This window comes from Grammomys surdaster, unplaced genomic scaffold, assembly GCF_004785775.1.
Source record: "Grammomys surdaster isolate TR1022 unplaced genomic scaffold, NIH_TR_1.0 363, whole genome shotgun sequence".
Classification (NCBI taxonomy): Eukaryota; Metazoa; Chordata; class Mammalia; order Rodentia; family Muridae; genus Grammomys; species Grammomys surdaster.
The window spans coordinates 37,514-60,358 of record NW_021604782.1 but is presented as its reverse complement, the minus strand read 5'-3'; the positions used below and the strand labels follow the sequence as shown (position 1 = coordinate 60,358).

Genomic DNA, 22,845 nt, shown 5'->3' with positions numbered 1-22,845 from the left:
GGAGGACTTAGAATTAAGAAATAAGAATTTAAATCCTGCATTGCCAGGCAGTGGTGGCACATGCCTTTAATCCCAGCACTTTGGAGGCAGAGGCAGGTGGATTTCTGAGTTCAAGGCCAGCCTGGTCTAGAGTGAGCTCCAGGACAGCCAGGAACTGCTGTCTCAATGACCCCTCCCACCCCCCCAAAAAAGAATTCAAATCTTGCATGCAAATCTACCATAAAACCTAGAGCAATACCAAAATATCTCAGCTTTCTAGCATATATTTTATGTAATTTTTAATTATTATTTCCAATTATTGGTAATCAAAATACGTACATCTGTACATGTTCCTGGTTATGTGGGAATAATAAAGTAATGTTGATATAGTATTACAAGCAGATTTCACAGATGAGACAGCACAAAATAAATCAGTAATTATCTTTTGGGGCCCATTTTGGAGCTCAGGGGAAGGCACTCCCAAAGATTCCTTGGTAACGCCTTTATTGGTTGTTAACTCCAACAAATACCTTTACAATTTAATGATTCACGGCTTTTATCAACCTGTGAAGTACTGGAGCCCCCAACTTTCACCAACTATTTTTCCACACAAATTTCTTAAATAGTTATAAACACTGTTTGGTAACTTTGAATATATCTGGGCTTCACAAATTACATTTGCTTAATCACTGAGGTTTGACATGTATAGACAAACTTCACAGAACTGAAGGGCAACTATAGGAGATGGTAACATAAGACTTTTGAATTTTTCCTAGCTTCCCAGGATCAGTTGCTCCCAGTTCATGTACACTAATTTCACTGTGCCCTTCAGAATATTTCTCATATGTTTGCCCAGTCGACTCTACTGAAAGGTTAGAGGCTTAGATAAATCAACAAATCTCTGTGGCTATGAAAGGAGCTAGTAATCACAAGTCAGTTTCCCACAGGCACTGTCCACTCTTCATAGGATCTTTAGAAGCTAATTTTCATGAAGCCAATGAGTATTTGCTTTATCACTATATTTGACCCACGTTGGGTCATACTAAAACTGCACTTCGGTAGCTAGTCTCAAATTTGAGCATTAAAACATCTCTAATTTTACTGCATCCACATAATATGCAACTTCTGATGCTGAATTAGAGAAACCTGGCAAGTAAAGGCTTCACCACAAGCATCACATTCATAAATGTTCTGGGTTTTCACCTCTGCATGGGTCTTCTGATGGTTGACAAGGCTGCGCTGTTGACTAAAACTTTTGTCACATTTTTCACATCTATAAGGTTTCTCTCCTGTGTGTATTCTCTGGTGCTGAATAAGACCTGAGTTCCTGCTGAAGGCTTTCCCACATTCCTCACATTTGTGGGGTTTATTACCAGTGTGAACACCCTGATGTCGGATGAGATTACAAAGTTGACTAAAACTTTTGCCACACTGTCTGCACAAATAAGGTCTCTCCCCAGTGTGTATTCTCTGATGCTCAATAAGGAATGAGCTCCGACTGAAGCTTTTCCCGCAGACAGTACACAGGTAAGGCTTCTCCCCAGTGTGGATCCTCTGGTGTTGTACAAGATGAGCACTAACACTAAACATTTTCCCGCAGTCATCGCATTTGTAAGATTTTTCCTTAGGGTAGACTTCCTGCTGTATTACCAGACTGCAGTTTGGATCAAAACTTTCCTTAGTTTCATTGAATGGAGAAATCTTTTCCCTGATGTGTATTCTCTGATGCTGAATGAGACCTGAGCTTCTACTGAAGGCTTTTCCACATTCCTCACACTTGTGGGGTTTGTCTCCTGTGTGAATTCTCTGGTGACGAGTAAGGTTGCAAAGTTGACTGAAACTTTTCCCACATTCTTGGCACTGATAAGGGCGTTCACCTGTATGGATCCTCTGATGTTCAATAAGGAATGAGCTACGACTGAAACTTTTTCCACATTCAATACAAAGAAAAGGCTTCTCCCCAGTGTGTATTTTTTGGTGCTGTATAAGGTATGTACTTAATCTAAAAGCTTTCCCACATTCACCACACTTATGAGGTCTTTCTCCAGTATGAATTCTCTGGTGTTCAACAAGCAATGAGTTTCGACTAAAACTTTTCTTGCATTTGGTACAGTGATAGGGTTTCTCACCGGTGTGTGTCCTCTGATGCTCAAGAAGGTGGGATTTCCAACTGAAGGCTTTTCCACAGTCACTACATTTATGGGGTTTCTCGCCAGTGTGGATTCTTTGATGTTTCACAAGGCTCCTTCTCTGGCTGAAGCTCTGTTTACACTGATTACACTGGTAAGGTCTTTCTCCAGTGTGGATTCTCTGGTGCCTAATAAGGGTAGAGCTCACACTAAAGGTTTTCCCACAGTAATTACACTCATAGGGCCGTTCCCCAGTGTGAATTCTCTGATGTTCAATAACAAATGAACTTCGACTAAAGCTTTTCCCACATTCATTGCATTGAAAAGGTTTCTCACCAGTGTGGACCCTTTGATGCTGAATGAAATGGGCCTTTCGGACAAAACGTTTCCCACATTCTTCACATTTATGACATTTCTCTTCATTTGGTCTCTTACGAACATTAGTGTGCCCTCTGAACATTTTCTGTTCCTCTGTCAAAGATTCACGTGGTATTTCCCATAAGAAAATCCCTCTTTGTTTATCTAACCTACCAACAAGTTCAAAGGTTTCGCTACCTATAGGATCCGGATCAATTTCACTTTTGATTCTTTTAACTATTACACCCTGTGGTTTGATGTCTTCCTCAAGTTCTTCTTTCACAGTTGGCTCTTCATCTTTATTTCTGTTTAAAACATCTGAAATATTTGTAAATAAAAATATATAAGTATCACCCAAGCTCTTTAATGAAAAGGAGAAATTATTAGAAAAACATGGTTATCAAGAAAAATCAGCCGGGCAGTGGTGGCACACACCTTTAATCCCAGCACTTGGGAGGCAGAGACAGGTGGATTTCTGAGTTTGAGGCCAGCCTGGTCTACAGAGTGAGTTCCAGGACATCCAGGGCTACACAGAGAAACCCTGTCTCGAAAAAACAAACAAACAAACAAACAAACAAACAAAAAGATAAATCAACCTACTATAGCTAATGTGTATTTTCTTTTACTACTTAAGTTTTAAAACTAGCTCATAAAATATGTTTTATCAAATAATTTTTTAAGAGGTAAGATATATTGGCTAGACTATCCTGAATTCTTGAGCTCATTAATATTCAGTTTCAGTATTTTTAAGATAGCTAGAACTATAGGTGTGTGTCACTGTGCTTGGTTTAGTATTAGCTACCATTAGTTATCTGATTTATTTATTGTTTTTCTTTTTTTTTAAAGCATTGAAACTATCAAAGAAAAGATACCATGGGAAGAAAATGTTAAGGAAATTTAGGATGAGAAAGCATTGGAAAGTTATTGGAATATAACTAATCAACAGTTGAGAGGAAAGGACAAAAAGGAGGATCCTAGGAAGGGTGAAAAACAAAGAACAGAGGAGTCTACCAGAACTTACAGACTGACCACCAATGCATGCAAGATACTAAGTTGTCAGCAAGGATTCAAAGATGAGACATAAACACTACCAAATAAAATGGTGTTAAGTAAACCTGGATGTGCCCTTCCTAGCACTTTGTTTACACTTACAACTTCTTACAGGACTTTAACATCTAGGTGAAGTCAGCCACTTTGCTTACACTTGCAACTTCCTGCAAGACCTTAGAAGAGACTGCCCCTGAGTCTGCTTTGCAACATTATCCAGGTGAAACAAAGGATGGACTCAGGTGGGCTTCCCCTATATAACCGCAGTGCTGAATATTAAACTTTGAGCTTTGGTCAGAGAACTTTGTCTTGGCTCCATGTTTCTCTCACCCCCACCTCCCCGTCTCTTTTACATTTCCAGCCCCCATGTCAGGTAAACCCAGTTCATCTATGGCTGCTGGACAGCTACAACTGGAGAGAAAATATCAAGAAAAAACGATAACATAGTAAGTAAATAGCAGCCCCTACAATAAAGTATTGAGCTATCTTTATAGTTAACGAAAAAGATAGTTGTCTGGTAGCTTATGATATCATCTGAAACAAAGCATACTACATTTTTTTTCAGCCGTTTAACACAAACCTATTGTAAGTAAAGGGGAAAAAGAATATAATGCTACATGATAAAGCAGAGTACCAGGCTGATTTTCTATCTCCAGTTGTTTGACAACTCTACTTCATATTTGACTCTAAAAAAGTTCCTTTTCCATAATTGTTTTTTTCACATAATCTTGTTGTCTTCTAGTTTTTTAATAACTTCAGACATTACTAAGCTAGTGCATAGCACCTTTTCCCAATTAAAATAAAAAAAAAATTCTTATTCCCCTAAGCAACTACTAGAGCCTTGATTTGCTCCTTAGTCTAGTATCTCCTCTCAGATTCACTTCACTGAATTAGTTCCTTTAACACAGCAAAAAAGAATGTAAAGTCAGCTTTCTGCCTCTACCCATTAAAAACTATCTGTAACGGGATGTATATGCCATTCATGTCCAAAAGTGTCTCACTGCCCCTGCTGACCCCTCTGAGCAGGTGTTCAGGTCTTTCCTCTTCTTTCAATCTTCACTTTCCAGTGGCATCTTCCTACCATGGCAGGCCAACTCCATTTTCAGCCTGAAATCTTTTTTTCTTGACAGAAGCTACTTGAAACAAAATCTTACCCTTCAGCTTTCCATTGTTTTTCTTATTCCTTACCTTCTTCCTTTATTCTGTAAGCTACAACAAAGTATATTTTGTTTCTAGAACAGAAAGAGAACTTCTCATCAAATTACTAAAGACTTTCTAACAAACACAGTGAATTTTGTAGTCTTTATTTTATTCGGCAGTATCCAAATGTTGATCATCCCATTTCTTAACCCTGCTTCTCTTTTTGATGGTACCCCCCACGCCCCCATAAATTTGGCTCCCTCCTTCTTTGGCTTTTTCTACTGAATTTACCTCATTACTTCATCTACCTTTGACAGCTGCTTTGTGTAGCTGTTACTCAGGCTTATATCCCTAAAATATTTTTCTACAAAATATCCTCCACTTAAATGTATCATCATCACCATCACCACCATCGTTTCTTAATGTCTCTCCATTTCTAATCGACACTACTATTTATTATTCTGAGACCCTAGATTTCTCCTTTTTTTCTTCCTGTTAATCTGAAGAAACTATGGATTTCTTTCTAATATCTATTTCTTATCTTAATTTTCACAGTCAGATACCATTTATCCTAAGGTTGCCATCATACTGCATTACCTTTATGGATTCAGATGTTTAGAAATACAATTCTAATCACGTCATTACCTGAGGATTCACCAACCACATCACTTTAAGATGAAATGATAGTTCCTTTTGATAATTATATTATCATGCTCAGAACTCATGATATGGCCTCTATGCCTCAATCAAGCTTTCTATTTGATAGCTATGATATATGAGGAAATTGATTGTATAGTCTTTTACATCATATCTTTGTATATCTCATTTAACAGTCATTCTTTAACATTGTTTACCAAAGATTCCCTTGGGTCCTTGAGATTTTGCCAAAAAGAGTTACCCTAAAAAGTCCTTGCAAAGTTCACCAAATAGATTTAGGTGTCTTTTTGTTTGTTTGTTTGTTTTGCCAATTATTTTTGTTAATAATCACAGTAACCACATGTTTCCTTGGAAACTACTACTACTCTGACTACTCTGTACTTTTTTTGACTGGTTATTCAAGAAAATAAGATAAACTTCTGGTATGCATGTATTGTTTTATTACCACAAAAAGTAGCTAGTAAATACTATAGAAAAATGAAATATGCTTTTTAGAGTAGTTTAGAAAATACAAAACACAGAAATAAACATAGCTAAAAAATACAAGTATAGAACCAGGTATGGTAGTATGTACCTATAATCCCAACACTCAAAGAGATCAAGGCAGAAAAACTATTATAGTTTGAGGCTAATCAGTGCTAATGAGATCAGATTAACCTGGGCTATACAGCAATACTCTATGACTCAAAATATAGAACAAAACAAAAAGACCAAATTAGTTGTAGTGATACAGGTCTATATTCCCAGATACTTCAGAGGCTGAAGTAGGACGATGACTTAAGTCCTGGAGTTTGAGACCAGCCAGGGCCACAAAGTGAGACTCCCTAATCCATAACACATACAAAAAAGACAAACAAACCAAAAACCAAAACCAAAAACAAACCCAAAGAATAAGATCTAAAAACGTATTCAATTTTTTTTCTTAAAGAAAAAAAGGGGGCTGGAAAGATGGCTCAGTGGTTAAGAGCACTGACTGCTCTTCTAGAGGCCCTGAGTTCAATTCCCAGCAACCACATGGTGGCTCAGAACCATTTGTAATAGGATCTGATGCCCTCTTCTGATGTGTCTGAAGACAGTTACAGTGTACTCATATGTAAAATAAATAAATAATTCTTAAAAAAAAAGAAAGAAAAGATAAAAGGACAGTTAAACAGAGCCAACCAAATGGCTAATGATATTCTAATATAAAGACCACAATTCTTCACAAATGAATCCATAACTATTAATATTACAAACAAAATAACATGGCTAGTTGTAATAAATAAATGCCAAGTCCTGCTTGGCCATGTAAGGGACAGAATAACCTGGTTCCTGCCCCTAGATCAGAGCTAGCAGGGCATGGGCCCCCCTGAGTGTTGATGGTTGCTGTGGGATGCTCCACCTTTGAGGAACATCCTCTCTGGAAAGGTTAATGACTCCATGATAATCAGAGACAGCATGAGTCTGGGAGTAAAGGTGTGACTGGTTTACGCCTCAGCAAAATAGTAAATTCTGAGATCTTTAGGACAGCCCTCAGAACTCTGGGAAGGAATTCTGAACATAAGTCCGAAAATATATAATTTATCATTATGTAAAATATGAGGATGCAGCATGGATTGCATGGGGTGCTTTACAGATCTAGGGGAGCAGAGACAAATAACTGTGCTTCCAGCATCTAGCTTACAGTCTTTTGTTATAGCAGCTCAATTTGACTATTAAAAAAAAAAAAACAAACAAAATTCCTTACTTCTTGAGACTGATTCAACTTCTTCTACCAGTACTATTCACATTAGCTATAATCATGCCTGTATATTTTATAAGAGATATAGTCCTATAAAAATTCTCTTACTGGCTTATAATAGCATAAATTAATATTTTTAACTAAATAAGACTAATAATCTGATAGCTAAAATGATATTGATGGTAACATAAATCTAAATCAACTTTAGAACTATAGTTGTTATAATTTTTCTATATAGGATCAGAGATTATTTTTACTCTAGTTATATAGCCCCTGCCATTATAGCTCAAAAGTATTACAAACATTACATCAAAGAGTGGGTTTGCCTGTCTGAATTAAAATTGATTTATGAAAACAGGCTGTGGGACCTATTTGATCTGTTGGTCACAGTTGATAATTTTGCTATCTAATGGATTGTATGATGGACAGCTCTTTTGGTTAACAAAACAGGAAAATGGAGAACTGGAATTTGTAGGACCTAGCACAGTGCTTAGTAACTGTTAACTGAAGGAGTACTTTAACTGAGGGGAGAACATGGTCAAAGGGAAGAAAGAAGTTGAGCTCAAGGTTTTGTAGGTTCAATGACTCTCATTTCTTATAAGATCCAGTATGAGTCATTGAAATAAAAACCAAAGAACTGAGTGATTAACTATTACCTGTATCATCAATGCAGCTATTAAAAATTTAAAGATAAAAAAATCAACATGAAAAAGTATGAAGAGCCAATATTATAAAGAAATATGTTATAAAAAATATTAGATGAAATGGGTAATAGTACATTGGACCAGCAGAGGACAGTGATCAGGGGCTTAAGGGAGCACTCATCAAAGGAAGGGAGCACTCATCAAGGGAATGGAAGTAGCATCTATTGAAGAGACTATGGAAGGAATAATAATAAACAGTGAAAAGCCACATTCAATGTTAAATAAAGACACCTTTATACAGGCTTCCTGGAGCTGGATCCAGATACTCCACTCATCCTGTGAGAAATAGTCATATTCTCAAATGTTAGTAATTTGTCAGTGCATTTGTTCAGCCTCTAGTGTGATAGAAAAATAAGATTTTTTTGTTTTGTTTTGTTTTGTTTTGTTTGTTTGTTTTTTTGTTTGTTTGTTTTTGGAGACAGGGTTTCTCTGTGTAGCACTGGCTGTCCTGGAACTCACTCTGTAGACCAGGCTGGCCTCGAACTCAGAAATCCGCCTGCCTCTGCCTCCCAAGTGCTGGGATTAAAGGCGTGTGCCACCACCGCCCGGAGATAAATAAGATTTTTATCCCTTTTAAAGTATCAGAAACTATCAAAAGTTTTAAACATATACTAGTACAAAATCATCTTGGTTGTGAGAACTTAGTGTAGCACTAAGGAATTTAGAGCTAAGGCAATAATCCAACTACAAGAAACAGTTTTTAAATTAGCTTGTGTACTTACTCAGAAACATGACTATTGAGAAAGTATGTAATTCAGGCCTAGATTCATGGAAAGTGTCGAAGACAAGCAATGAAAACGACAGTTATTGTCCTCAGTGCTGATCAGTGTGTCATGAGAATGAACATAAAGAATGATTTGCAGAATGACAGACATGGCAGTCAAGACAAAGTAGCAAAGAGGGGGGACTTCACTGTGCAGAGAAGACCCCTGAGAGCCCAGTAGACCACCCGAGACTTGTCAGACATAACTTACATTGTTTCCAAAAGAAGAAAACTGCAAACGTGGTACTCAATAGAGGTGACAAGGAAAAATACCAATCAAAAGAAGGAGGGGGAGGTATAAAAAAGAAAACACCAACTAAGACTTTCATTATTCTTATTATCTGCTGATCAGTATTTGAAGTACTTTACCCATATATTAACCCAGTTATGGAAACAACAACCTAAGATGTACATGTTCTTAGTATTCCCATTTACTGAAGAAAAATAAAAAGATTTCCCCACAGTAACAAAACTGTCAGTGGAAGAAGCCAGATTCACACCTAGGAGATAGGTGGGTACCACACTTTCTCTCTTGGGTGAGGCTTACCATCTAGTGGTGGGAGCTAATGATCTGTGTATAGGTAAGGTCCTCGGAGGAAAGAGTATAGATAGTAAGGGACACAAGCAAACGGAAAGAAGCAATAAAGAGTTTTAAGCAGATGTGTAGTGGGGCATGCCTAGAATCTCAGTAGTTGGGGTGACTGGAGCAGGAAGATGGTGAATTTGAAACCAGCCTGGGCTATGAAGCAAAAACCTGTCTCAAAACAACATCATAAATATTCATAATGAGGTAGAATAAGGTTCAAGATGTGTCTGAGGAGACTGAGGAGGCAAGACAAAAATCACACAGACATGAGAAGGTAGAGTTGTATAAAATATACATGAACTAATAAAACCTTGGCTGGCAAAAGAAATGTAGTAAATCAGAGAAAACAGCAAGAGGGAGCCATTGGTCCAGTTAAGGGCCCCCCCCCTTCGCCCACCCCAAGTTGGGAAGACCATGATTTAAAGCTATTATTAGAACAAGGATTACTAAGGGTAAAGCGCCAAGGAGGTACTTCATTAGTAGAAAAGATGCTTAGCATAGACAAGGCCCTAGGCTCGCCTGATCCCCAGCAACACTCTCCCATGTTTTTTAAGTAGCAAGGGAGAAAGAACACAGAGTCCAGCTCAGCTTCTGGTGAAATGAGGGAAGCTGCTTTACGTGTGGACGAGAGGCACCGGCATTAAGAGTTCATGTAAGTGACTTCGATTTGCTCTGGGAAATAGAAGATGAAGCCCAAAGAGTGATGGGGAAATTCTAAATTCTGAAACTGTGACTAAATTAAGAGGAAAAGATGTGACATAGCCCAATATCACAGATATAAACCCAGTGTGTAAATTAAGAAATACATATGCGCTATGGTGGGAATGGTGGGGCATGCCTTTAATCCCAGCACTTAGGAAGCAGAGGTGGGTGAAGTTCTGTGATCTCCAGCCCAGCCTTGTCTATAGAGTGAGTTCCATGCCAACCAGGGTTACACAGTGAGAACCTGTGTAAAACAAAAACAGAACCAAAAACAAAACAACAACAAAAAACAAAACAAGCAAATAAACAAAAAACAAAACAAAAGACCAAAAACAAACCAAAACCTCCTCACTAGATATGAGACTGAACCTTTTTTTTTTTTGTAATATGTCTTTGACCATATATATAATTTCTTTTTAAATTGTAATTTATACTCATTCACACAGGGGTTATAAACACAAAAAAGCAGGATGTAGGGAAGGGGATGGCACTGGAGTGTGGATGTTCAGGGGGAATACAGATATTTTTCAGAACAGGGTATTGGCTGGGTGAGGGTTCAGGGGATAGGTCACTATGACTCTGCCTATGATTCACTTGTCCTTATCTAAGTTGGTATTATCTGCCAAGGCTACCTATTTACAAGGTCTATGACTACTCAGGCTAGTAAACTGTCATAAAAACTGCCTGTTTACAATAGCTTATAGCCATCTGTTTCAATGTTTTTCCACAGAGACCCAAGACTTGGTGTTAGTATACATGTATGACAGGCCTATTGCTGATTTTAGGCCTATGGCTGATTTTAGGCCTTCAGTGTGTAAGCAGGATGTCCCTGACATCTCCTCCCTAAGTATAGAAGGGCTGTGACGAATCTAATCCTTCGAAGGCGGGGATAGAGACCTGACCTCCAGTATTTGAAGGGGACCTTGTAATGGCTCTGGTCCCCCTGTTGTTGTCCAGTGAGGCATGAGGGCCATACCCATCCCAATGTCTTTTTCCTGGAGAGGGGATACTTTTGACATCAACCCCTATGCAGAGACTGAACCTTTTAATTAGAGAATTTTTCCTATGGTGCTTGGGAATTAGGTAGAAAGGGATAAAAGGGACAGATGTTATAAAGGATACACGATTTGAAATTTGCTGGGTAAGTATAGCATAGTACCAAAGTAGCCAGACAACATGCTTGTAATTAGAAGGATCTTCCCAAGTCGGGAAAGGATTGAAACCATAGGGGAGACATGAACACGTCAAGGGACAGAAAACACATTACAAGTGAATTGGTTCAGGCGGAAAGGCGAAGGACAAACAGAAATGTAAGCTGCAGTTAAGTTCCACTAGGGCAAGAAACAAGCCTGTCCTGGCTCTTCTTCATCTAGTTATCGTCAACAGTGGTCAGAGACAAGGATACTGTGTTTTTAGACTTGCTTGTTATAACAAAATTAAGACCAATCATGTGAATAGTTACTAAGTATGGAAAGCAGGGTTCCTGAAGTCTACATGATCAAGACCCACTGCGGCTCACTCAATGACTGGGTTAAGTGGCAAAGACTTAAAAAAAAAAGGTGACAGATGATGATAAACAGGAACAGTGGGTGGAACAGGACTCCTGACCCCACACAAGGACATGCTCTCAGAAGGTGGAAAACAAATGCTTTGAACAGCACCGAGAGCTGGGAGAACAATTAACTTCTGCCTCCCAGTCCTGAGACAAAGCAAAAGGAAGGACCTGGAAGAACGAGCAGCCCCTATTTGAAGGTCTGCCAGAGAAGTGGTGTCCTTGGCAATGTGCCAGCTCCCAGTGTAGGCCGGGAGCGGTAAGGAACACTGTGTGATGAGCAGCCCAGGCTCCAGAAGGCAGAGTGAAAGAGGGTGGGAGGAAAGCCGTGGGAAGATGAACCGAGAAGGAAAGAAGGAAAGAACAGAGCCGTATGGGAATGAGATTAGGAAACTTCCAAAGCTGGCCTTTGCTGACAAGGAAGCTAGGGACACCAGAGTCCTAGAAAGATCTGAATCAGAATGTTGGGATCAAACAGTACTGGTGTCAGTAATACTGCTTGAAGCATTCTGGGTCTAAGTGTTAGTACCTTATTAGATACCTTAGAGAAACAGCACATTCTTACCTAGGGAGACCAGTTTTCCATAACTGTCCATCATGACATCTTTATACAGGCTTCTTGGAGCTGGATCCAGATAACCCCACTCCTCCTGGGTAAGAAACAAAGCCATATCCTCAAATGTCAGCAACTGCCTGAATAGTTTTATTTTTGTAGTCAGTTAGTTCCAGGTGTCTGAATGACAATTCCCCCACTGAAAGTGAGAGAAGCTACCACTTACCCATTCACTAGGAGGAACACAGTAAGTAAGAGTATCAAAATGCATGGCATCCCAGACTTGAAAGGACTGATCCAGATCCATGCCTTCCAAACCGATGGTCTTTTCTGCTTTAGTTATTACACGCTAATATCACTACTGTTTTAATTTTAGTTAACAGCCTCAAAACCTCCCCAACCTTTCCTGGCTTCACTGTTCGTCCCAATGTTCTACCCACACCAGCTTATGACCCAATTCGACTCAATTCCATTAGGGTTTCTAAGCACTCATCTTGAGTCCAGACATTGTGCTAGCTGCAGAAGATAGAAGAGATTTTCAAAAGTGCCTTACCTGAGACACTCACAAATGAGAACTAACTTGGAGCAGTCTTAATTTTCCCCAGACGATTTATCAAGTTGCTCGGGGGGGGGGGGGGGGGCCCAGCCTGTGGGCAGTTTGTAAGTGAACTAAAAGCAGCCCGCAGCAAGGGGTACACAGGCGCCGGCAGGAGTCCTTCCTTAGAGTTGTGGGGTTTGGCCAGGAGCCTGGGACAGGGGAAGAAGTGATGGCGCGCGGCCTTGCTGTCTAGGGAGTGGCGAAATAACGGAGATCTCTCTAAGGGGCAACTCACCTTTGGCTCCAGCGGTGGGCTTGGGGACTCCATCGCCTCGTTCAGGAATAGCAGCCACACAACATTGGTGATCTGATGAGGCCTAGATGGCTGCTGGAAATAAGGCCCGGCGAGAAGGGGCTCACTGGATGGGTCTGGTGAGGTCCTGCCTCTGTCTCAGAGCGGTCAAGTTCCCAGGGGCATATCAGACGTTCTGTCTGGCTGTCCTCCAACCCCAAGCCCCGTCCTCTGACGCTCTGCCTTGCCTTTAGGGCCTCCCTGTAAGATCTCCTCCTTGTTGCCAATTCCTCCGCCTCAAAGTCAAGCTGCACTACTACCGACCACCCCCGGACTAGAAGGCGTTACCCGGAGCCTTCGCGGAATCTCTCCAACTACAACTCCCAACATGCCCAGGGAGCTAGCCACAGCCTTCTTCCGTAAATGACGAGAGAACTACATTTCCCTGAGTGCACAGGTTAAGGCGACGTCAGGGACCGCTGAAATAAGCTCTCATTTGATTGGCTGAGTCGGGCACGCCCGCGTGCTGGTGCTTGTGGAAGATGGCGGCGTTATATGTGTGTCGGTTTGCAAGAAGAGGCTGGCTGTGGAAGCTTCCCTTGGCTACACGTAGAGAATTTTGGTCTCGATCCAGGTAAATTTGAGTGTTTCTCAATGGGTTAAGTTCCACGTAAATAATCAGAAGCGGAGGGGACGAGTTCAGAGGGTTAAGATGGGACCGTGGTCCTGAGCCTGCAGGAGTTAGCGTGGAGTAGGGATCCGAGCTAAAATCTTACGTTTCCGCAATTGGCAGGCCAGCTTCTGACGGCAATACGGTCCTCCTTTCCCTCTCGTCTTGTTTCCTTAGCTCAACTGTGTGTATCCCGTTGGGCTCTGTGTGTTTGTGTGTGTGCGTGTGTGTGTGTGTGTGTGTGTGTGTGTGTGTGTGAGTGAGAGGGGCTGGGGAGAGAAGGGGAAGAGAAGCCTGCCCATGGTGAATATGGAATCCCCTTGTCTTAACTGCTTACTTACAGTTTTCCTCACTACATCATGTGGGATCTATGCATATGACCTAGATAATATTTAGGGCATGAAAACTTAACCGCGGGGACCTCAGAGAACAACGAATGTAGTAACCTAGAAGTTTTACTCATCACCTCAGGTATTAACTCTAACCTGTCTCTGGTTAGAGTCAGATGTCCTAAATTCGCTTCTTTTATTCACTCAACAAATGTTTTAGTGTCTACTTATGTGATAAATATTAAAGATACAGTGATCGATTAGACCAAATCTTTATCCTCATAGGAGGGGGCAGTTAATGATAAACTGTGTTCATTTTTTTTCGTTGCCTATCCTTTAAGAAAAGAGATTTCTGCAGTCAGGCTAATTCCATCTTTTTACATCCTTTTTCTTTTCTTCTTTTTTGTTTGTTCTGTTTTGTTTATTGTCAATCATCGTAGCTCTATGTTAGAGTTTTAAATCCTGAAGCATAATTTCTTCCACATTGTTCTTGCTCAAGATTGTTGCCGCTATTCATAATTTAAGATTGCTTTGAAATAATTTAAGATGTCTTTGAAAAATGCCACTCGATGTTTTTGAGTTAAGTATGTAGATTATTTAAGTAGTGCAGACAGAACAGTATTGATTCATTGATCATGGGATACATCTTCATTTATGTGTGTTTTCTGTTTCTTTTATCAGTGTTTTACAGTTTTCAGAGTATAGATCTTTAACCTACTTGGTTGTTTTTTTTTTCCTAAATATTTTTTTCCTGCTATTGTAAACAAACCGGATCTCTTGATCTTTTATTTTTTTTTGGCATGATTTATTACATCTCTAAAGAAACCACTGATTTTATTGAGGATGTATTTTATTTATGTACATATGTGTATTATAAATATATGTGTGCTGATACTCTCTGAGGACAGAAGAGGGCATCAGATCCTCGGGGGCAGGCTTTACAAGAGATTGTGAGCTAGCAACCTGATGTGGCTGCTGAGAACTGCACACTGGAAAAGCAGCAAGTTCTCTTAACTTCTGAGCTCAAAATTCTCCAGCCCTCAACTTCTGACTTTTTTTTTAATGTTAATTTTGTATCCTGCAACTTTACTGTGTTAGTTTTTTAGTTTTAGCAACTTTGTGTGTGTGTGTGTGTGTGTGTGTGTGTGAGTGTGTGTGTGTTTCACAGTCTTTTTGAGATTTTCTTCTCAAAGGCTCATGTCATCTGCAGAAACAGATTCTTTCTAATTTGATTGCCTTTTATTTTTCCTTTCTCAAAGATCTTGAGTAGGCCTTCTAGTATAATGAATTGATTTGCAGAGGTTGAGGCATGATGAATTCAAGGCCAGTGTACTTTACATAGTAAGGACTACTTTTCCCTTCCTCCCACTAAGAAAGTTGTGAGAGTGAACATCCTTGCTTGTACCTGATACTGGAAAGAAAACTGTTTCGTTAGTAAGTTTTGCCCCATTCACTATGATTATAGCTGTAGGTTTTTCTAAATTATGTTTATCTGGTTGTGGTAGATTTTCCACCTATTTTGTTTAGAGCTTTGATTATGGATGAGTGTTAAGCTTTATATTATACTCTCTCTGCTTCTATTGAAGTGATTATGTGATTTTTACTTTCATTCTGTTAATGTGTTATATCACTGTTGATTGATGTGTGTTGAACAAACTTTTTGGGCTAGGCAAGTGTTCTGCTCAGTCATAATATAGTTGTCTTTTTGATGTGTTACTACTGCATCTGGTTTATTTCCATTATTGCATCTATGTTCATCAGAAGTATTGGCTTGTAGCTCTCTTGTGGTATCTTTGACTTTAGTCCTGGTTTCATAAGATGATTTTGCAAGTTTCTTCCCACTTTTGGGGCGAGTTTAAGAAAGGCTGATATTCTCTTTTGAATGTATGGTATAATTATCACATGAAGCTATTTGATCCCTATTTTTCTTGTGATGCTTTTTGCTGTTCTGCTTTTCTTCAGTTGCCTTTATTGCTATTGACTGGTTTAGGCTTTCTATTCTTTCTTGGTTTAGGATTACATGTTCCTAGGATCTTAACTGCTTTTTTAGGTTCTGCAGCATGTACAGGTCCCTCGTGTGACTTTTTGCTTATGAAGAATCTCTTGTATCTCCTTGTATTCTGATTTTAATTACATGGGATTTAAGGTTTTCTGTATTAGCTCTTAGTTTCTTTTTTTTTTAAATGAGATTTGTATCTGCTCTGCTCTTTATTGTTGCTTTTGTTTTGCTAACTTTGGGATTTACATTTTTTTTTTTTTTTAGCTTCATGTGGTTCCTTAAAATTTTTAACTATTGAGTTCCTTAAAATCTTAGTGATGTAGTCATTTATTCACCTTAGTGCAGGGTTTTTTTGTTTTTTGTTTTTTTGTTGTTATGTTTGTTATTGTCTTTGTTAGGGTTTCTATTGTGATAAAATACCATGACCAAAAGCAACTTGAGGAGGAAGGGGTGTTAGAAATCAGTGGCACGGTCCCGAACAAATCACACCATGTAGCAGCTCTCATGTGGGATGTCTACTGGGAGGCGGTCGGAGGCAGCTTCTGGGAGAGGGTGGAAGGAAAGAGAGGGTGGACAGGGAACATGAGGGGGGTGTCTTGGCTCATGTGTGAAGGGATAGATGCAGGAGCTATGTGTCTCATTTCTGGGTCTGAGAGCTAAACTGTAAAGATGACTAATTGCTGTGAAATTGCTTCTAGCTATCGATGGATGCACCTGATGCTAGCAAGGAGTTTATCTTACAGCTTTCGATCAGTTCATCATCTAGAGAAGTCAGGCTAGGATCTCAAAACAGGAACCTGAAGGCAGAAACTATGTAGAGACCATGGAGCAGTGCTGCTTTCTGGTTTGTTCTACCTACTTTCTTATAGCACTCAGGACCACCAGACTAAATGTGACACCACCCAACGTGACCTGGGCACTCCCACATTAATTAATAATCTAGAAAATACCTCAGGCACAGACTTGCCCATGGGCAAGGTTTATGGGAGCCTTTTCTTAAGTGAGATTCCCTTTTCCCAAATGACTCTAGCTATGTCAAGTTGACATAAAAGTAGCCAGCACTGTTATCCAATACATTTTCACCCAACTCAAGATATTGTGTGTGTGTGTGTGTGTGTGTGTGTTGTGTGTGTGTGTGTGTGTGCATATGTGTGGAGGACAGAGGTTAAAGTTGAGTGTCTTCTTCAGTCCTTCCCCACTTTATAGTTTGAGACATGGACTCTCATTGGACTTGGAGCCCATTACTTGATTAGACTGACTAACCAGCCCTGAGACCTCCTCTCTCTGTCTCCCCAGTTCTCTGATTACAGACATGTATACGTTCTGGTAGTTTTCTCTCCTAGATGCTGAGTATTGAACTCAGTTCTCATGTTTGCTTGTTGTCTTAGGGTTTCTATTGATGAGACACTATGAGCACACCAACTCTTATAAAGGAAAGCATTTAATTGGGCTGGCTTGTTTCAGAGGTTCAGTCCATTATCATCGTGCTAGAAAGCATAGCACACAGGCAGACATGATGCTGGTGAGGTAGCTGAGAGTTCTACATCTCTGCAGGCAGCAGGAAAAATAAGAAACACTGGGCCTGGCTTGAGCATTTGAAACCTTAAAGTCCTCCTCCAATGACATACTTCCTCCAACAAGGACACACCACCTAATAGTGCCTGGTGACCAATCGTTCAAATCTGTGGGAGCCATTCCTATCCAAGCCACCACACTTGGCAGGCATTTTCCCCACAAAGCCAAGTCTACAGCCCTTTATCATAACAAGATGATCTTGGAAGTTCCTTTTTTTATTTCCTCTTTGACCCAATGGCATATTGCTTAGTATTAATACATTTGTTATTATTCTTTTTCTCATGTATTACTGATGACTAGCTTTCTCATTTGTGGTCAGTAAGGCTATTTTGTATGATTTTGAACTTCTAAATTCATGAGGCTTCTTTTGTGGTATAATGTAATCGATCCTAAAAAAATGTTCACTATGTGCTTGAGAAATAAAGATGAAAGTGTTTCATGTAAAGGAGGATGTGAAATTGAAAGCTTTGTGTGTGTCCATTTGGTATTCAGTGTTACTAAAGTTCAGCATTTATGCCTGTTCTATGAATAGCCTAAACACTATTTGTTGAATGTGTGTTACTGAGTTCTGTTATTTTGTAATTTATTCTTTCATGCTTGTCCATATTTACTTTGTATATTTCGGTGCTCTGGTATTGGGTACATGTTTATTTATATCCAATTGAATTGATCATTTTATTATTATCTAATGACCCTTCAGAGCTTATTTGGGTTGATGTAAGTGTAGCTATCCCTACTTTGTTTTGCTTTTTATTCCCATAGAATACCCTTTTTCTATCAGTTTTGGTCAATGTAGCCCTTGATTCTAAAAAAAGTTTCTTATAGACAGCATATAGAGTTTGGCTTTTATTTTGATGTTTTGAGCCTTGCCTTTAATGAGTGAGTCATCTCTCTAGCCTTCGCTTTTTAATTTTTAGATACTATCTTTTGGAGTGTTGAGTCTTTTACCTGAATTTCATTTTATTCTGAAAACAATGAAATGTAAGGGAAGGGACTAGAGGACTATGGGAGGTGAGTGAGCAAAAATTCAACAAACAACTTTTTGGAGAACTTTTGATGAAATAGTGATTAGTTTTCTTCAAAATGGAAGCTCTTTCAGTCTATTGTTTACCTTAGTATACTTTAGTAGAGTCTTAGTCCCCTTTCCATTGACATAGCAAAATGACTGAAGGTGGGTGACTTATAAGTAGCATGGCACTGGTATCTGCATTACAGCTGTAGAGGGCCTTCTTGCTACGTCATAACACAGCGGAGGGTAGTATGTGGTGAGACAGCAAGCATGTCTCTGTCATACTACTAATGCTTTTATGGAGTTCCTGATCTCCTTGTCTCATGTCCTCTAATTCTCTATAAAACGACCTATTACAGAGTGTCCAGGACAAGAAATTTTGAGGAATATATTCAGGCCATCACAAGTACTGAGATGTTAATTAAAATTTATGAAGGACAAGTGATTATAGTTGGTGGAACAAAGTCTTAAGTAGACAAAAAAAGTTGTATTCCAAAGCATATTTTTGGCTAGACATTTCATGTCTGGTGCCCTGTTTTCAGTAAGGATGGTCAATTTCAGTCAGATACCAAGTCTGTGAGAAACACATTACAGGTAGTTCTCAAACCAAGGCATTTAAATGTTATGTCAGCCAGATTCTCTTTTAAGTAGTTGTTAAGCTTGTTTTTAAAAGAACCTCAAATTAACAAAATAGGCCATTATATTAAAGATCTTACAGTCTGGTGTGGTGGTTCTCAAGAGACAATGTTGGTAGTATCCTTGGTTGTTGTGACTCAGGACAGGAGTGCCACTGTCATCAAGTAAATTGAAGCCAGCACGCTACTAAATATGTTACAGTCAACAGATTAGCCTCTCATATACAGCAAGAAATTGTCCAATCAAGCTCTGATCTTGTGAGGTAGAATAGATGAAAATTAGAACTTATATAGGATGGGATACAATGTATCCCAGTGTAGACTGCTGCAAAGATCAGAAGAACTTAATATTGATTAGAGAAGTCAGGTTAAAGTTCTTAAGAGACATGTGTTTTGTCTTAGGACTTACAGAGTATTATTTCCATAAGTAAAGATCAAAGTGTCTCATGTAAGGGAGGATGTATAACATGAGCTAACAAGTTTCAGGAAAGTGACAATATGTTTGGAAAACAATATTGTTTAGTTTGAGCAGGCCTATAATGGAAATTGGTAGGAGGTAAATTTAGGTAGGTGTACTGGGGTTAGGTCTTGGAGGATGTGCTGCCTAGTTTTGTGTCAAATTGATACAAGCTAGAATCATGTGAAAGAGCGAGCCTCAACTGAGACAATGTCCCTACCAGACTGGCCTGTGGACAAGACTGCGGTGTATTTTCTTGATTGAAAATTGTGGGACGGTCTGCCTCACTATGGGTGGTACAATCCCCTGGCAGGTGGTTCTAGGTGCTGCAAGAAAGCAGTCAGGGCAAGCCATGGGAATGATGCAGTAAGCAGTACTCTTCCATGAACCAGCTCCTGCTCCAGGTTCCTGCCTTGACACCCTTCAGTGATAGAGTGGGATATGGAACTGTAAGACGAAATTAAACCTTTCCCTCTCCAAGTTGCTTTTGGTTGTGATGTTTTGTCATAGCGATAGAAACCAAACTAAGACAGAGGATAGGACTCCCATACAGAACAATTTATCTTATCTTTGTCCTTTACTTATTTTTCGAATTTGTACTAGTATGTAAATATGTACTAAGTTTTTGCTTCCTTTTGTAGCAGTTGATTCACTGCACATGTCTGAAGAGTAGATTTCCATCTCACTCTTTCCCACTCCTCTCCATTGTGCTTAGAAAGTCCTAAGTGTGCAAAATACTTGATTTTGATTGTAAAGCAAGATTCTGTCACATGTTTATTGGCTTCTGTCAAAGATTTATACGTTTGCTTTTGATCATTCCAGGAAGGAGAAGGAGCTGGTGGTGGCTGAGACAGTGGAAGAAGTGAAAAAAGAACCTGTTTTGGTGTGTCCACCCTTACGAAGTCGAGCATACACACCACCCAATGATCTCCAGAGTCGAGTGGAATCTCATATGAAAGAAGTTCTTGGTTCTTCTCTTCCTAATAATTGGCAAGATATCTCCCTGGATGATGGACATGTGAAGTTCAGACTCTTAGCAGGCTTAGCTGATGACTTAGGCCATGCAGTACCTAACTCCAGGCTTCACCAGATGTGCAGAGTCAGAGATGTTCTTGATTTCTATAATGTTCCTGTTCAAGACAGATCTAAATTTGATGAACTTGTTGCTAGTAATTTACCCCCCAACTTGAAAATCAGTTGGAGTTACTGAGCAGTCCAGTGAGAGAACACATTGAGATCATTCTTATTCTCCTCACTAGGGTGACTGACAAACTTTGTGAGATGTTACCATCAGAACTTGTCTGAAAACTTCCTTTTTGTATACTTTTTTTCTCCTTGTAGAAGATCCATCTTTTTTTTTTTCTCATGGAGAATCAACAAAGAAAACATTTTCACATTTGCTAAAGCTATTTTTCCCCAATAAAATCAAGTCTTGATAATTTATGAAAATGTTCTTATTCTAAGGTATATTGTCAGGATTGTTGAGAGGAACAGAAATGATAGCATGAACACATATTTAAAGGGGATTTATTATGTTAGCTTACATTAGGATCTGGGTACTCCATCAATGGCCATTTCACACCAGAGAGGCTGAGAACCCGGCAGTTGCACCCTTCACAAGGCTGACTGTCTCAGCAGTACCAAGCTGTTGCTGAGGGCCTTGGGGATTCTTTGAAAGGCTTACTTATCTTCAGTTCATGCTGGCCGCCTGAAGAAGCTGGTTCAAATATGAATGAAGAGATGTAGCAATAGCAGGAACAAGATAGATGTACTTGTCAGTAGAATGAAGGCAAGCAGGTGGAAAGCCAGACCTTCCTTCTGCATGTGTTCTGCCCACTTTTACGGTGCACTTCCTTTTGAGAGAGAATCTGATTAAGAAAATCCATCAGTGGAATGGCCAGCTACTTGTCTTTTGGTTGACTCCAGATCAGCCAAGTTGACAACCAAGATTAACCATCACACAAACATACTAAGTAACTTGGGTTTCAGATAGGAGGCCATTGCAAGTTCAGATGTTTTGTTTGCCCTTCATATGGCTAAAGTAGTAGTTTCGATAAAATGTTCTAATCTTATTAAGGCTCAAAGATACGGAGTTATTACATATATGTGTGTGTGTACAAGTAAGAAAATGTATAGTAAGAATTTTGGTGTCTTTAAAAGCCACAGAAATATTGCAAGATTGTTCTCCTTTTAATCCCAGGTGTGGGATATGGGGCTGCTTTAGATTGTCCACAGCAGCTGACTATGATTTGGCTTGTGGTCTAGCAGGGGCGTGATTTTTCCAGTGGCAGATAGTTTCTGTGATTGTGTGAGGTTTGGAGTTCTGGGAATTCTTCAAAGTATGAATGTTAGGGCCCTAAGAGGTGGTGAGCTATTGATTGTTTGCTGTTGGTTGCTGTTTGTTAAGCAGTCATGAACAAAGAAGAAGCAAGAAGAAGAAAATAGATTTCCTGATGCTTGCCCATAGGAACTTGATGCCCCTAATTGGCAGAAAGTCTAATAACATTACCCCCTTTCCCCTCTGTCCTTTCTTTCTGTGCTGTCTAGGGGGTTGAAAGGGTAGAAGAAGAGAGGTAGAGAAGGGTGGAAGAAAAAGAACCCACAAAGTTGCCAAAAGACCAGCTACTGAACAAAATGTATTAGACGTTTGAAGGGAACATGAACATCTGGTACATATTATAGAAAGTTCTACTCTGTTTTACTCCATGAGTAAAGATGGAAGAGAAGACACTGTTTTCTGGGTTCATCTCTTGGGATTTAAGCAAATTTGTTAAAGGTAATGACTTTCTTTCTGAATGAAATTCACTTTTATGTATCACTTTATTATTTCTTTAAAATGAGTATTAGAAATAAAAAGAGTATCTAGCAATTAAGTTTTAAAGTGTTATTGCTAGATTCTACATTTTTTTTCATATTCTTAAAGTATATTTCAAACTGTCTTTTCTGTAGCTTTAGAAGTGGCCTTAGGGCACCTGTGATTAGTTCTGAGGATGGTGCATCTTTTTGTATTTGATGTATTTATTTTGTAGAGATGATTTAAATAAGTTACCAGATAGATCTGAATCACAAAATTGATGATTATATAAAAATTGTCATAGGAAGGATTTAAGGATGGGAAATTACATCTATTCTCTTTCCTTGGATGACTTTGTTGAGTCAGTTGCATATATAAATTAATATATAATTTATATTAATATATAAATGAATCTAGCAGATTCATTAGGAAAAAAAATAGTTGATGCGGAGGAGATGGCTTAGTGGCTAAGAGTGCTTGACCTGTAAGCCGGAGGACCTAGCTTAAACCCCCAGTATCCATGTAAAAAGCTGAGCATGGCCACTTGTACCTGTACCTCCAACCTGTGTCCATGCTCCCGTTCAGTGAGATACATTTTCCCAAGGCAATTAGGTGGAAGTCAGTAGAGAGAAAACTATGTCCTGTTCTGGCCTCGGTG

General features: G+C 39.3%; 2 protein-coding genes across 2 annotated transcripts; one reads left to right on the top strand and one right to left on the bottom strand.

Annotated features, from left to right (window-relative positions):
• Positions 1–261: 261 nt before the first annotated feature.
• Positions 262–13,143, bottom strand: Znf189 (zinc finger protein 189). The gene is made up of 3 exons (XM_028779962.1): positions 12,723–13,143; positions 11,902–11,986; positions 262–2,783 (listed from the first exon to the last, which is right to left on the bottom strand). Exons 1-3 carry the CDS (start codon positions 12,753–12,755, stop codon positions 1,078–1,080), a joined length of 1,824 nt encoding a protein of 607 aa, XP_028635795.1. The 5' UTR covers positions 12,756–13,143; the 3' UTR covers positions 262–1,077.
• A 107-nt stretch (positions 13,144–13,250) lies between these two features.
• On the top strand, positions 13,251–22,266 carry Mrpl50 (mitochondrial ribosomal protein L50). The gene is made up of 2 exons (XM_028779983.1): positions 13,251–13,353; positions 20,216–22,266. The coding sequence occupies exons 1-2, from the start codon at positions 13,262–13,264 to the stop codon at positions 20,601–20,603; spliced, it is 480 nt and encodes a 159-aa protein (XP_028635816.1). The 5' UTR covers positions 13,251–13,261; the 3' UTR covers positions 20,604–22,266.
• Positions 22,267–22,845: the final 579 nt, after the last annotated feature.